Source organism: Hypomesus transpacificus, chromosome 1 (genome assembly GCF_021917145.1).
Source record: "Hypomesus transpacificus isolate Combined female chromosome 1, fHypTra1, whole genome shotgun sequence".
NCBI lineage: Eukaryota > Metazoa > Chordata > Actinopteri > Osmeriformes > Osmeridae > Hypomesus > Hypomesus transpacificus.
The window spans coordinates 3,589,287-3,601,892 of NC_061060.1; the positions used below are offsets into that span (position 1 = coordinate 3,589,287).

The following is a 12,606-nucleotide window of genomic DNA, read 5'->3' on the forward strand; positions in this document are numbered from 1 at the left end:
TGTTGCCTTTAACAGCAAGGCAGATGTGTCAAGCCTTGATCGAGGAGATATGCGACACAGGGATCAATATTCTCCTGCTCCTCTGACAGATCTACACAGAACTATGTTTCCAGCTATTATTTAGTTTACCAGGCAATGTTTTAGTTTTCATGAGATCTCAAGATATTGATGTAATTATCCTGGGAATACTACGTTTGGTTATCTCGAGAGCTTAAGAAAATGATTGTGCTGTCTTGGAAAACAACATTTGTTTATTACAGATAAACAACTCGAGATCTCAAGAAAACAAATCTAAGTAACTCACAGTCACGGGAAAACAGAGTAGGGCCTAAATAATGTTTACAAATGTTTGGTCTCTTAGGGCTCCTGCTCAAATCCAACCATGTTGGAGAGACATGAAACTGGCCCCCACAGAACTCCTGTTTCTGTCTGTGGAGCCCAAAGAGGAGCCCCCTGTGTGCTGTTGTATTTACACTCCAAGGCAGTGATCTTACAGAGGAAAATAACGTTTATTTCTTAACATAGCTTTTTTCATTTCCTGGCTATCATGCACAACAAACGTAAGCTAGTCTACGAAGCTACCATGGAGCAAGGCAGAAGTCAACAAGAAGAATATTTTAATGAAAACGTTTGCATCATTGATGAGTACTTGAGGACTCTACTATTCTCTATTATACTCTGCTATACTCTATTGTACTCTGCTCTGCTTTCATCTACTCTGTTTTAGGCTTCTCTGTTCTCCTGTCCCCTCTCATCCTCTCTCCTTTACTCCTCCTCCTCCTTTTTTAAGATAAAGCCCACAGCCCCATCTGGTGGTTGATTAGGAGACCTACATGCTGTTTTGAATACAGCATGGTTTGTTTGCGTGTCTAAAGGTGTAGCAGAGCACTTCCATTCTACGTGTATAAAGTGCTTTAACAAATGGATTAAAAGCTTTCAGAACATCAGAATGAATGTTACTCTGATGAGGCTTTTAAATGACTCGTACGGTCTCTCAAGTTTCTTCATGTATTTGGCAAGAGTCCACCAGTTTTGACTAGAGTCTGTCGATCTGATGTGACTGGTGTGTGTTATTGAGTGTGTGTGTCAGTGTTTTGGACAGGTTTGGAAGGCTCCGTGACTATCTGAGTCCAGAGAATGTGTTGAATTTGTTAAGTCCCTTTTTGAGTCTATGGTGGGTGTTTATGTGTTTTTTTTTTGTGCATTTGCGTGAGCGTGTGTGTATGTTTTAGGGTTTCTATTTCTGGGGGTGTATTTGTGTGTGTGTGTGTCTTCAGGAATGAGCCAGTGTTACCGTGTTACACTGTAGCTCCTCCCCCAAGCAGCTTCTCTGGAGCAACAGCTGATATCAGTGCTGCTTAAAGACACACACACACACCTGCTCCTGTGCACGGCTCAGTGCAGTCTCCGTCTCTGACACAAACAACCTGACTACCGCATTCTGCCTCAATGCTACAGCAGACATCCAGCCGGTAAGGGGGCTTCCCCTCTCCTTTCTCCCCAGGACGCGTCACCTGCTTCTGGGTACAGCTGGCACCGAGCCTCCTCCAGTCCTCCAGACCTCCATGTTTCTGCTGAAAGGACCCTGGTCCTGCAAGCTGGGTCATGGAGCTGCACTGTCTTCCCACAGAGACCCCCACCACACCACCAGCTCCTGCTCTACACCCCCCCGCCACTACTGCCCAGCCCTGGCCCAGAGAGGGGGGCGGAGGGAGAGGCGGGGCCTCTGTCCCGCTGGAAGCAAACCCCCTGACCCCTCCCTCGCTGGCCGGACCCCAGCTGGGGCTGTGGTTCCCACACTGGGCTGGGGGTCTGGGGGAGGGTCTGGCCTGCATCCAGACCCCCAAGGGCTGGGTGTGAACACAGCAGAGAGTGGAAGAGAGAGAGAGGAAGGAGGAAAAGGAGAGGAGGAGAGACAAGGGAGTGCGGACATCAATTGGGAGGAAAACCAGAGTGCCCTCTCAGTTTACGACAACCTCGTTGCCGTGACGCCCGTCCAGGACACTTACCTGGAAACCGTTGACATGGAAACCAGCGCCACCCCAGCGGTGGGTTTTCCGGACGTCCAGGTTTCGGCTCTGCTGGACGATGGGGCGGTCAGCGAGGCCAGCAGCTCCTGGTCCTCCTGTGAGATACTGCTGGCAGGAAGCAGTGCCAGCAACAGACCTAACCAGGACCAGGACCGGGACCGGGACCGGGACCGGGACCGGGACCGGGACCGGGACCAGGACCAGGACCAGGACCAGGACCAGGACCAGGACCAGGACCAGGACCAGGACCAGGACTTGGACCCAGTGTCACCTGTGGACCCCATCCCCCCCGTCACTCTGGGCATGCCCCCGCCCCTGCCCCTGGCAGACCCTTCGGCCAGCGCCCTCCGCAGCCTCCTCACCAGCCTGCACCAGCAGATAGGGAGACAGAGAGAAGAGTACGAGGCTCGCATACACAGGTGCCACTCTCCCTTCTCTGTGTCCCTCTTCTGTCTCCCTCTTCTTCTGTCTCCCTCTTCTCTGTCTCCCTCTTCTTGTCTCCCTCTTCTCTGTCTCCCTCTTCTCTGTCTCCCTCTTCTCTGTCTCCCTCTTCTGTCTCCTTCTTCTGTCTCCCTCTTTGTCTCCCTCTTCTCTGTCTCCCTCTTCTTGTCTCCCTCTTCTCTGTCTCCCTCTTCTCCAGCTTCTCTGTCCAGCCTCCTTCCCACACACACTTCCGATTCACTCCCTGTGCAGTTGCAGCAATAGTTGGAAGGTCTCTGCATGTCCAGCTGCATGTGTGTGTGTTTGTGGCAGTGTGAGTGTGTGTCCACTCTGCCTCAGCACTGAACCCATCTGCTGACCCGGGGTTCAGTCTGCTTCCTGTTTACGTTGGTGGACGGCATCTCATGGAATGTCCCAGAACGTGTTCCTCTCTGTCCAAAGCTGTCAGCTGGGCCACTCTCTCCATCTAACCCTAACCCAGCTCCAACTCTACATCGATAAGTTTACTGATGAGAATACTCAAACACGTTGAATCGGTGCTCAAACAACAACAGTACATGCAGCAGTGTACATCCTACAGACATGTGGCATACACGTAGTGTGTGTGTAGCAGACATAGAGCAGTGTGTAGCAGACATAGAGCAGTGTGTAGCAGACATAGAGCAGTGTGTAGCAGACATAGAGCAGTGTGTAGCAGACATAGAGCTGTGTGTAGCAGACATAGAGCAGTGTGTAGCAGACATAGAGCAGTGTGTAGCAGACATACAGCCGTGTGTAGCAGACATAGAGCAGTGTGTAGCAGACATAGAGCAGTGTGTAGCAGACAGACGTCGGGGCTCTCTGTGTGGATCTCCAGTCCAGAGCCCAGGAGAGTATGATGAGGATGAGTGGGAATAGCCGCTCTACTGGAAACAGAGCTAAATAAAGGCTCCCAGGCTGCCCAGACTCCCACATACCTCAGCATCACTGATTTAGCTTCAGCCTGTCTCAATGTGGGCCAAGTTTGGTCTGACTGGGTCTCAATCCAGACTGAGCTGTAAAGTGAGTTCTAAACAAACTAACCTATTTTCCCCCCTGTAGTCTCTATCCTGCTCTCTTTAACCACACCCCCACCACCCTATTCTTATTTAATTCCTCTCCAATATTCTCTAATCCTATTCATCCCGAAACCCCTCACCTCCCTATTCTCTAACCTGTCTAATATTCTGTCATTCAACTCCTCTCTAAACCCCCCTCCCCCCACCCCAGTCTGGAGCAGAGGAACGAGGCCCTTCAGGGGGAGGTTCAGGGGCTGAGGGCCAACCTGTCCCAGCAGCAGAGCTGGTATCGGGCAGTCCAGTCCAGGATCGAAGAGTGCGAGCGTGCCCGCGGCGCGGCCGAGCAGAGGAATGGAGAGCTGCAGAGGGAGATGGAGCAGTTCCTGGACACCTTCGGAGAGCTCAACCACGAGGCCAAGAAGACGGAGAGCATCGTCAGGGGCTTCTGAGACCCCCCCCCCCCCCACACACACACACACGGACGGCGTAGCGGTACACACTCACTGATTTGTAACTCTCTCTCTCTACCCGTGTGTACGACATGTTATGAACTGTGACTTATCACAGGCTGGAGATGTCTTTATTAGTGGGGGGGGTACAGATGAAATGGGGGGGTGTGGGGGGGGGGGGGGTGTTTTCAATCACACAGGACATCCTGGAAAGGATACATTAATAGTGATGATGAAAACCAAGCATGAAATGTGGAGTGTTTACAACACGGCGCTCCGACATGGTCAAAAAACAAGATTGGCCTAAGCACACAGTTTAGCTCAGTCCTTGTCCAACAGGATTCAGGGAGAGAGTGAGTCAGCCAATCCCCTGGTCATTTAAGGCATGATGGATGAATAAGGTTGTCATGGTTTCCGAGAAAGAAAACATTGTCTAGTGATGTTCTGTCCTCACATCTCTGACCAATCACAGCTCGACAGTCCACCTGCTTCCTTCATTCTCTATGGGTTCTTGGAACTTTCCAGAAAGTCCAGAATTCCACAGAGGGTTCTAGAGAACATTCAGTGTAGTTCCTCTGCTTCCAGGTCCAGGTGCTTCACAGGATTGGCCGAGGCCTGGCCATGTGATTGTCCTGTGAGATGACGATGAAGGCAACACAGTACACTGGTGTATACACACACACACACACACTTCTTACAAGAGAAAAGCAAAACATAAAAATCAAAAAAAATCTTTCAGAATAAATGACCACGTTACTGGAAGGGGGAACATCTCTCCAACAGTATGAAGAGGATCTGGTAGACCTCCATGCAGCTTTAACAATACTACTTCTATCTGACTGTGTTAAATGTGTTAACATTCTAACATGCCTCACCTTATAATTGTTCCAAGGAGTTCTAGAACTAATGGAATAGTCCGGAGGAGGTCTGTGTTCTGTGGTCACGGGGGCCATACATGGTTATCAAATGTGTGCAACACTTTGCAAGAAAACAAAAAAATGAATAAAATTACATTGATCTTCTTTTCTTCTCTCAAATGTACAGGACTATAAGGTTATTTTGATAAACATTTACAGGCAGTACCATACGGGCTGATCATTGCAAGATAAAATGCTTCTACATTTAAAATGTGTTCCTACCAAACACATGTACTTGTATGCATTTGCATTAAAAGGGCCTACTACACACATAGTCTAGGTGTCAGAGCGTGACATTCTTACAGTACATTTACCAGGAAGTAAATCAAATAACACTGCAACCACAGCACCCTCTGTAGGTCAGGAGTAGAAGCTGAAATCCACACCACTCAAAGCCGTTAAAAACACTCATATCTGGATTTATTTTTTTTCTCTCAATACAGCTAGGTTACTAAAATCATTTAAAACTATCGATTAGTGTTTTGATGGTCAGGTAAACAGTGTTTTGATTGGTTTGTCGGCCGTACTAGATATACAGCGCCCTCTGCGTTAGCCACTGAGGGAGTCACGTGACCTGACAGGGAGTCACGTGACCTGACAGGGAGTCCCGTGACCTGACAGGGAGTCACGTGACCTGACAGGGAGTCACGTGACCTGACAGGGAGTCACATGACCTGACAGGGAGTCCCGTGACCTGACAGGGAGTCACGTGACCTGACAGGGAGTCACGTGACCTGACAGCGGCAGCTCCACCTCACAACAACATCGGATGATACGGCGTCAGAAGCAGGCGAGGGTACGGGACACGCCCCGTCCCTTGCCGACTCCCATGAGAGCCTTCAGAGCCCGCGCATCTCCACCCAGACAGCCCTAAGCCCACCTCACACACACACATCAGCACCAACAACATAGAAAAATAGACCTATGGCGGGAGGTTGGGGAGGGCAGAGGAGAAAGAGAGAAAGTAATCAAGGGTCTGATTGAGATATTTCGCGTGAAAGAGGGGGAAGAAAGACAATCGCACGCACACACACACACACACCGCAGGGCCATTCTCATTGGCTCTCGTCCAGGACTCCGGAGAGCGTGTCGATGCTGCTGCTGTCCGTGTCGGATGCCAGGGTCACAGACTCCGTCGACATGGATGAGATGTCATTGGCTGATGACGACTGCGAGGCCGTCCCACTCACCACCTCTGTCAGAGAGAGGGAGACAGACAAACACACACACAGGTGTTGGTGTGTGGAGGGGAAGGTGGAACAGGTGCTGGTGAGCTGCAGGTGTTGTTGTGTTGCAGCCTTACCTGAGTATTCTTCTTTGATCACTCCATTCTTGTTCCTCTCCTCCCAGTCAATCAACTCCTCATAGATGAGCTCTGAGAGAAAGGAAGACAGGCATTTTACCTCTCAGGTAGACTAGTAACAAATCAACACTCATTCCATCACTGTTGACTAAGGTCGTATGGTTCTTGGTCGTATATGTTGCGTAGTTTTCCTCCCGGCCTCCGGGAGGCGCTAACCTTTCCACTGCTCGATGCTGTGCTCCCTCTCCTCCAGCTGCCTGTCAGAGATCTGAGGAGGAGGCTGGGGAGCACAAACACAAAAACACACCCAGCAACATCAGCCTAAAGCTCAGAAACTGCCCACCCCTGTGTACACGCTGCAGTGGTACAGTCTGCTTACCGCGTCAGCCTCGGCCGGGTCGTACCACACATGGATGTAGGGGTGATTCAGGGCCTCCTCCACAGAAATGCGTCGCTCGGGGTCGATGACCAGCATCTTTGACAGCAGGTCTTGGGCTTGTCCCGCTGGAGTGGCAACAGAGGAGGAAGTACAGTAACTAATAGCAACGGCAGTCTGACATTAAAGACAGACAGAGACATTCTCTGGAGCACCAGTCTATCAGCCTGCCCAGCTCCACCTCCACACTGGAGTACACACATTCACTCACACATACAAACACACACACACACACACGCACACAAGATGAATACCGACTTGGGTCTCTGGTAATCATTAGTGTCTGTACAAGCACTGACAGGTGAAAGGTCGGCAGGTCTTACTCTTCAGTTTGTCATGTTCTGAGTCGGTGGGGAAGGCCCAGTCAGGGAAGATCTCAGAGAAGCTGACGCCGGGGTACTGGGGCTTGTTCATCACGTAGTTCCTCACCGTCTCCATCAGACGGTCCATGAACTCCATGGAGGGCGTGCCCAGAACCTCAATCACCTTGTTCCATTGGTCAATGTCTGCCACGCCCCACGCTAAGGAAAAACCTGATTGGTTTGTTATGGACAAGCCTGGTCTTGCTTGTTATGTTAGTTATCTGCTGGCTGAGAACAGATCAGTCCTTTCAAACATTGCCTCACATACACACTTACTAGCATGAATATCAGCAGTAAGATCCAGCCTTTTAGGAGAACCAGAGAGAGGTCTGGTCTCAAAACTGTCCCAGCAGGACAAAAGTGAGAGGGTGAGGAGAGGAGGAGGAGGGGGATGAAGAGAGGACAGGCAGAAACAGAAGGTCTAGAAGGATACGGTCAGTTCCCTGGAAGATGACTCTGCCCTTCACCATCTCGCCCATGATGCAACCTACTGACCAGATGTCCACTGGACGGACACACACACAAACATATCATCACTATCATCATCATCATTCTTCTTCTCCTCCTCCACCTCGTCCTCCTCCTCTTACCGTTCTCCTTGTACTTCATGCCCAGGATGACCTCTGGGGCTCTGTAGTAGCGAGTCACCACGTAGGGCGTCATCATGAAGTTAGTGCAGGCCGTCCTGGCCAGGCCAAAGTCCAGGATCTTCAGAGTGCAGTCGGACTTCACCACAATGTTACTGGGCTTTAGGTCCTGGATGTGTGACATACACACACACACGTCCATTAGTCCCTCACACACAATGTGTCCACAGCTCAACCACCCTGTGTTCTCCTCGACATGTCTCCTCCTGCTCTTCCACTCTCCCTCCCACTGCTAGTGTCTGCCCCTCGCTCCGCCCCCCGGCCCTGGGCCCACCACCTCCATCCCCCCCCGGCCCTGGGCCCACCACCCCCATCCCCCCCCGGCCCTGGGCCCACCACCTCCATCCCCCCCCGGCCCTGGGCCCACCACCTCCATCCCCCCCCGGCCCTGGGCCCACCACCTCCATCCCCCCCAGCCCTGGGCCCACCACCTCCATCCCCCCCAGCCCTGGGCCCACCACCTCCATCCCCCCCCGGCCCTGGGCCCACCACCTCCATCCCCCCCGGCCCTGGGCCCACCACCTCCATCCCCCCCCGGCCCTGGGCCCACCACCTCCATCCCCCCCCGGCCCTGGGCCCACCACCTCCATCCCCCCCGGCCCCCCTCACCCTGTGGATGATCCCAGCAGAGTGTAGGTGTCTGATGCCACAGAGGATCTGGTAGAGCAGGTAGGACATCCTCTCATGGTCCAGCTCCATGTGGATCACCTGGCACAGGCTGGCATCCATCAGCTCCATCACCAGGTACCTGGGTCCGGCACACAGACAGGGAGACAGTCAGGCAGGTAGACAGGAAGACAGACAGACAGGTAGACAGGAAGACAGTCAGATAGGTAGACAGGGAGACAGACAGGTAGGTAGACAGGGAGACAAACAGGTAGGTAGATAGGGAGACAGACAGGTAGGTAGATAGACAGACATTCAGGTTGACAGACAGACAGAGAGACAGCAAAACAATCAGGTAGGTAAACAGGGAGACAGACAAGGAGACAGTCAGGTAGGCAGACAGGGAGACAGACGGGTAGGCAGACAGGGAGAAGGACAAGGAGACAGACAAAAAAGCTGGCAGGCTGGTAGCACAGGCTGGGGGAGACTTACAGATCCTGGAACTCTTCCAGAGACTTCTGAGGCGTGAACACGTTAATCAGGCGAATGATCTGACAGAGACAGAGGAAGAGACAGAGAAAGAGTTATTGAGGTAATGATCCAGGTCATGGTTAATGTGAGGTTAAGGTTGTGTGAGGTTAAAGTTACATTTTTGTGGTTGACACATTTCAGCAGAACCAGCTCCCGGTAGGCTCTCTTGGCGTGGGTCTGGTTCTGGAAGGGGCGGCAGAGCTTCTTCACAGCCACGGGTATACCCAGGCTGGTGTCTAGCGCAGAGCTGCAGACAGGGGTGATATGAGACATGGGTTTCAATGTTAGGGTGTTTTGGTGCTGGTGTGTTTCTGTGCTGGTGTGTTTCAGTACTGGTGTGTTTCTGTGCTGGTGTGTTTCTGTGCCGGTGTGTTTCTGTGCTGGTGTGTTTCTGTGCCGGTGTGTTTCTGTGCCGGTGTGTTTCGGTGTTGCCGTGGCGGCGGGCTCACCAGACAATGCCCTGGGCCCCAGAGCCGATGGCACGGAGCTGCTGATAGCGCTGCAGCACAGTGAAGGTGGAGTCTCCCACCTGGACACTGTAGAACTGACCCTCCCCCTCACTCATCCTGCCGCCGACACACACACACACACAGACTACACACACACACAGACTACACACACACACAGACTACACACACAGACTACACACACACACAGACTACACACACACACAGACTACACACACACACAGACTACACACACACACAGAGACTACACACACACACAGACTACACACACACAGAGACTACACACACACACAGACTACACACACACACAGACTACACACACACACAGACTACACACACACAGAGACTACACACACACACAGACCACACACACACGAGAGAGAGAGAGACCTGCAGTCAGAAAATGTCCAGGGTACCAGTCACTGATGTCTGGGTCTTACTGTTGTCGAGGAACCTAGGAAAGGTGAACCCTGTGAATCCCTAGGAACTAGAGTAAGACAAGAGTACAGGTCTGAAAAAAAGACGCTGGTTTTGGGAGAACAACCTGATATTGTCATACTAGAGTCACAGAGTAAATACATGAAGGGTTTATCTGAAGTGGAGGACAGATAAGAGAGTAAGTGCGGGGTAGAAATGAATATACCTGTAGCTGTAGAGGCTTGCAAATCAAATGTATGAGGTAGTTCAAACTTGCCAAGGCCTTAGAGAGAGGGGAGTGGGGCACAGCTGCTCTGCTGAGTGTGTGTGTGTGTGTGTTTTGCAATATTATGAGTCATGTAACAAACAACATCAGAAGGAGAGGAACAAAAAGGAATGCATGACAGAAATAAAAAGATTTTGTGGTGAGTGAGGTAACTGTTGTCCATTCATTTGCAAATAATGATAAAGTTAATAAAGTCGTTGTTGACCTTCAATTCATCTGAAGAAGTGTCAACACTATGATCCAGAGACTGTGGACAGGGTAAAGACTGGCCCACCAGTATCCTAAACGAGGATTTCAAAACAGCACGCTTTGCGAGAATAATCTATCTTCCCGTAAACAGAAAATCCCCATAGTATGAAAAGTGCATTAGTAAGGATGAACAAGAGTGATCTAGGGAAATTGGTTTAATTCAATCGAGGGGTTTAAACTTGCTAATAGGACTTATAAAATGATAAGCCACAACTGACAAGAGACAGCGTTGCAACAAGGGGGATACCTTCTGTAAAGCCATTAAAGTCATGTTTAAAGTAACATTAAGACTTGATCCTTCTTAATGTGCTATAATCTGGCTTGAGGAAAGTAATCACAAGACGTTGCTAAGGCTACAACTACGACTCGAGGTGTAGACCTACTGTAGCGTGAGTCACTGTAGACCAAGGGTGGCCAACCCTGGTCCTCAAGAAGCGCTGTCCTGCATGTTCTAGATTGTTCCCTGCTCCAGCACACCAGGGAAACATCTAAAACATGGGGGGACAGGGGCTCTTGAGGACCAGGGTTGCCACCCCTGCTATAGACCGTCGGCCTATATCCTGACCTCAGCTGTGTCTTGCGAACTTGCCAACTGCTAGCCAGCTCTCCCTAGTACTGGTCCTGGTCATGGTGAGAATTCAAATTGTTATCAGGGCAGAACTAAACGGGAAATAATCCAGTGGCAACATCGGACAGGAAGTGACTTTGCTAAAACTGGACAGGAAGTAGGCCACCTCCAGTAGGGTTGGACAGGAAGCGGCTCTCAAGATGGTTTCTATGTTGACGTGGTTCCAGGTGTTTCTAGCTCTCTCAGCACCCAGAGGCTAAAGTGTTTATCTCAGCATAAACTGGAAGTTTGCCTGAGAATCCAGGTCATGTGTGTGTGTGTGTGTGTGTGTGCTCTGGTGGAGCTGGGCAGACTGATAGCCTGGTGCTCCAGAGACTCTGTGCTCTGTGTAAACACTGCTCTGAAGGCGCAAACACTGACACTAGGGCTGTATGATCGCCTTTGGCAAGGAGAGCGCACACACACACACACACACACACACACACACACATGTTGAATCCAGGGCCAACAAGGGCAGAAAAGCCAGCAGCATTGTAAGCAATAAACAGTTTATCCATACTGATGGATGTGTCTGCTTAACTCTGATTGTTTATGACTGTGTGTGTGTGTGTATGTGTGTGTGTGTGTGGGCGCATGTCATGTCCAAACAGATCGGAGCATTGAGGGCATGTTAGTGTTGACGCTTCTGGCATGGGGGAAGAATGATTGTAGACTATGGTGTGAGCAGTGTGTGTGTTTATATAAGAGATATCTCAGCAAGTGTGGGTATTACAATAAAGAGACAAAAGCCCCAAAGGTGAAGCAGTTATTCACTCACTCACTCACTCACTCACTCACTCACTCACTCACTCACTCACAATACATGAGGAACAGACCACCAGTCACACGTGCCCACATAGGCAGGCCAGCAGGAGGAGGGGGGGCGACCGAGCAGGGGGAGGGGGGGCGACCGAGCAGGGGGAGGGGGGGCGACCGAGCAGGGGGAGGGGGGGCGACCGAGCAGGAGTAGGGGGGGCGACCGAGCAGGGGGAGGGGGGGCGACCAAGCAGGAGTAGGGGGGGCGACCGAGCAGGAGGAGGGGGGGGGGATCCAACTGTGACAGCGTGACTCACTTTATTAGATCCCAGATCCATGTCTGTGGTCACCTTCTTCCTCTCCTCCCCCTCCTCCCTTCATCTGTCCACTCCTCCACCAGCCCCCTATATCTGTGTCTGCTCCTTCCATTCTCACTCTGCTTCTCCATATCAGTATCTCTCTGTTTCACTCAATTGGCTCTAGAATGCCTCTAAACACGTACACATCTAATCCAGGCACACTGAATGCCAAGAATCCAATCCGGGGCACAGGATGTGATGTCACTGTTGGTCTGTATGGGTTACGATTGACCAGACCCGTGTCTATCAGATTAGAGGAAGTGGTCAGAGACCAGAGTAAGGGAAACATGGTTCCTTCCATGGTTTCTCAGCAGAGAGAGACCAGCAGGGACTTGAGAGACTGGAAGAGACACTGACAATCTCAAGGGAAGAACAGAACCTGGAGAACCCCTGGAGAAAAAAGGACTAACCTAGATGAACTGTATGGATCTCTGGGATCTTTAAGTGTGTGATATTATTTTGTCCAGCACATGAATAATTATCACGTATGAAGGATTATGGCTGAATGGTCTCTCCTGTATCCTACTGTGGCCTAGCTAGAGCATCTGTTACATTGGAAACGCAATCAGACACATACACTCTCAAAGAGACAATCAGACACACACACGTTGCACATACACCGGTGAGAGCATGATTTATGGTGTATGACACCGCATTGTTTAAATTCTCTCACTCTACGAAGACCACGTTAGTGATGCGACACAAT

At 51.0% G+C, this 12,606-nt stretch overlaps 2 protein-coding genes across 4 annotated transcripts; one reads left to right on the top strand and one right to left on the bottom strand.

Moving 5' to 3' along the window:
* The first annotated feature begins 528 nt into the window (after positions 1–528).
* Positions 529–4,960, top strand: LOC124468035 (rho GTPase-activating protein 24-like). Its single transcript, XM_047020630.1, has 2 exons — positions 529–2,449; positions 3,720–4,960. The coding sequence occupies exons 1-2, from the start codon at positions 1,566–1,568 to the stop codon at positions 3,955–3,957; spliced, it is 1,122 nt and encodes a 373-aa protein (XP_046876586.1). The 5' UTR covers positions 529–1,565; the 3' UTR covers positions 3,958–4,960.
* mapk9 (mitogen-activated protein kinase 9) lies at positions 4,714–9,384 on the bottom strand. Of its 3 annotated transcripts, XR_006956083.1 has the most exons (12): positions 9,209–9,384; positions 8,877–9,006; positions 8,721–8,779; positions 8,232–8,370; positions 7,566–7,731; positions 7,409–7,480; positions 6,937–7,119; positions 6,557–6,681; positions 6,394–6,457; positions 6,178–6,249; positions 5,609–6,069; positions 4,714–5,528 (listed from the first exon to the last, which is right to left on the bottom strand). XR_006956083.1 is itself a non-coding variant. In XM_047019834.1 (11 exons), the coding sequence occupies exons 1-11, from the start codon at positions 9,322–9,324 to the stop codon at positions 5,930–5,932; spliced, it is 1,254 nt and encodes a 417-aa protein (XP_046875790.1). In that variant the 5' UTR covers positions 9,325–9,384; the 3' UTR covers positions 4,714–5,929. The 3 variants fall into 3 exon arrangements, 2 of the variants coding, with proteins under 2 accessions (XP_046875790.1, XP_046875674.1); XM_047019834.1 differs by having other exon boundaries at positions 4,714–6,069; positions 6,394–6,445; XM_047019718.1 differs by having other exon boundaries at positions 4,714–6,069.
* Between the last annotated feature and the right edge of the window lie 3,222 nt (positions 9,385–12,606).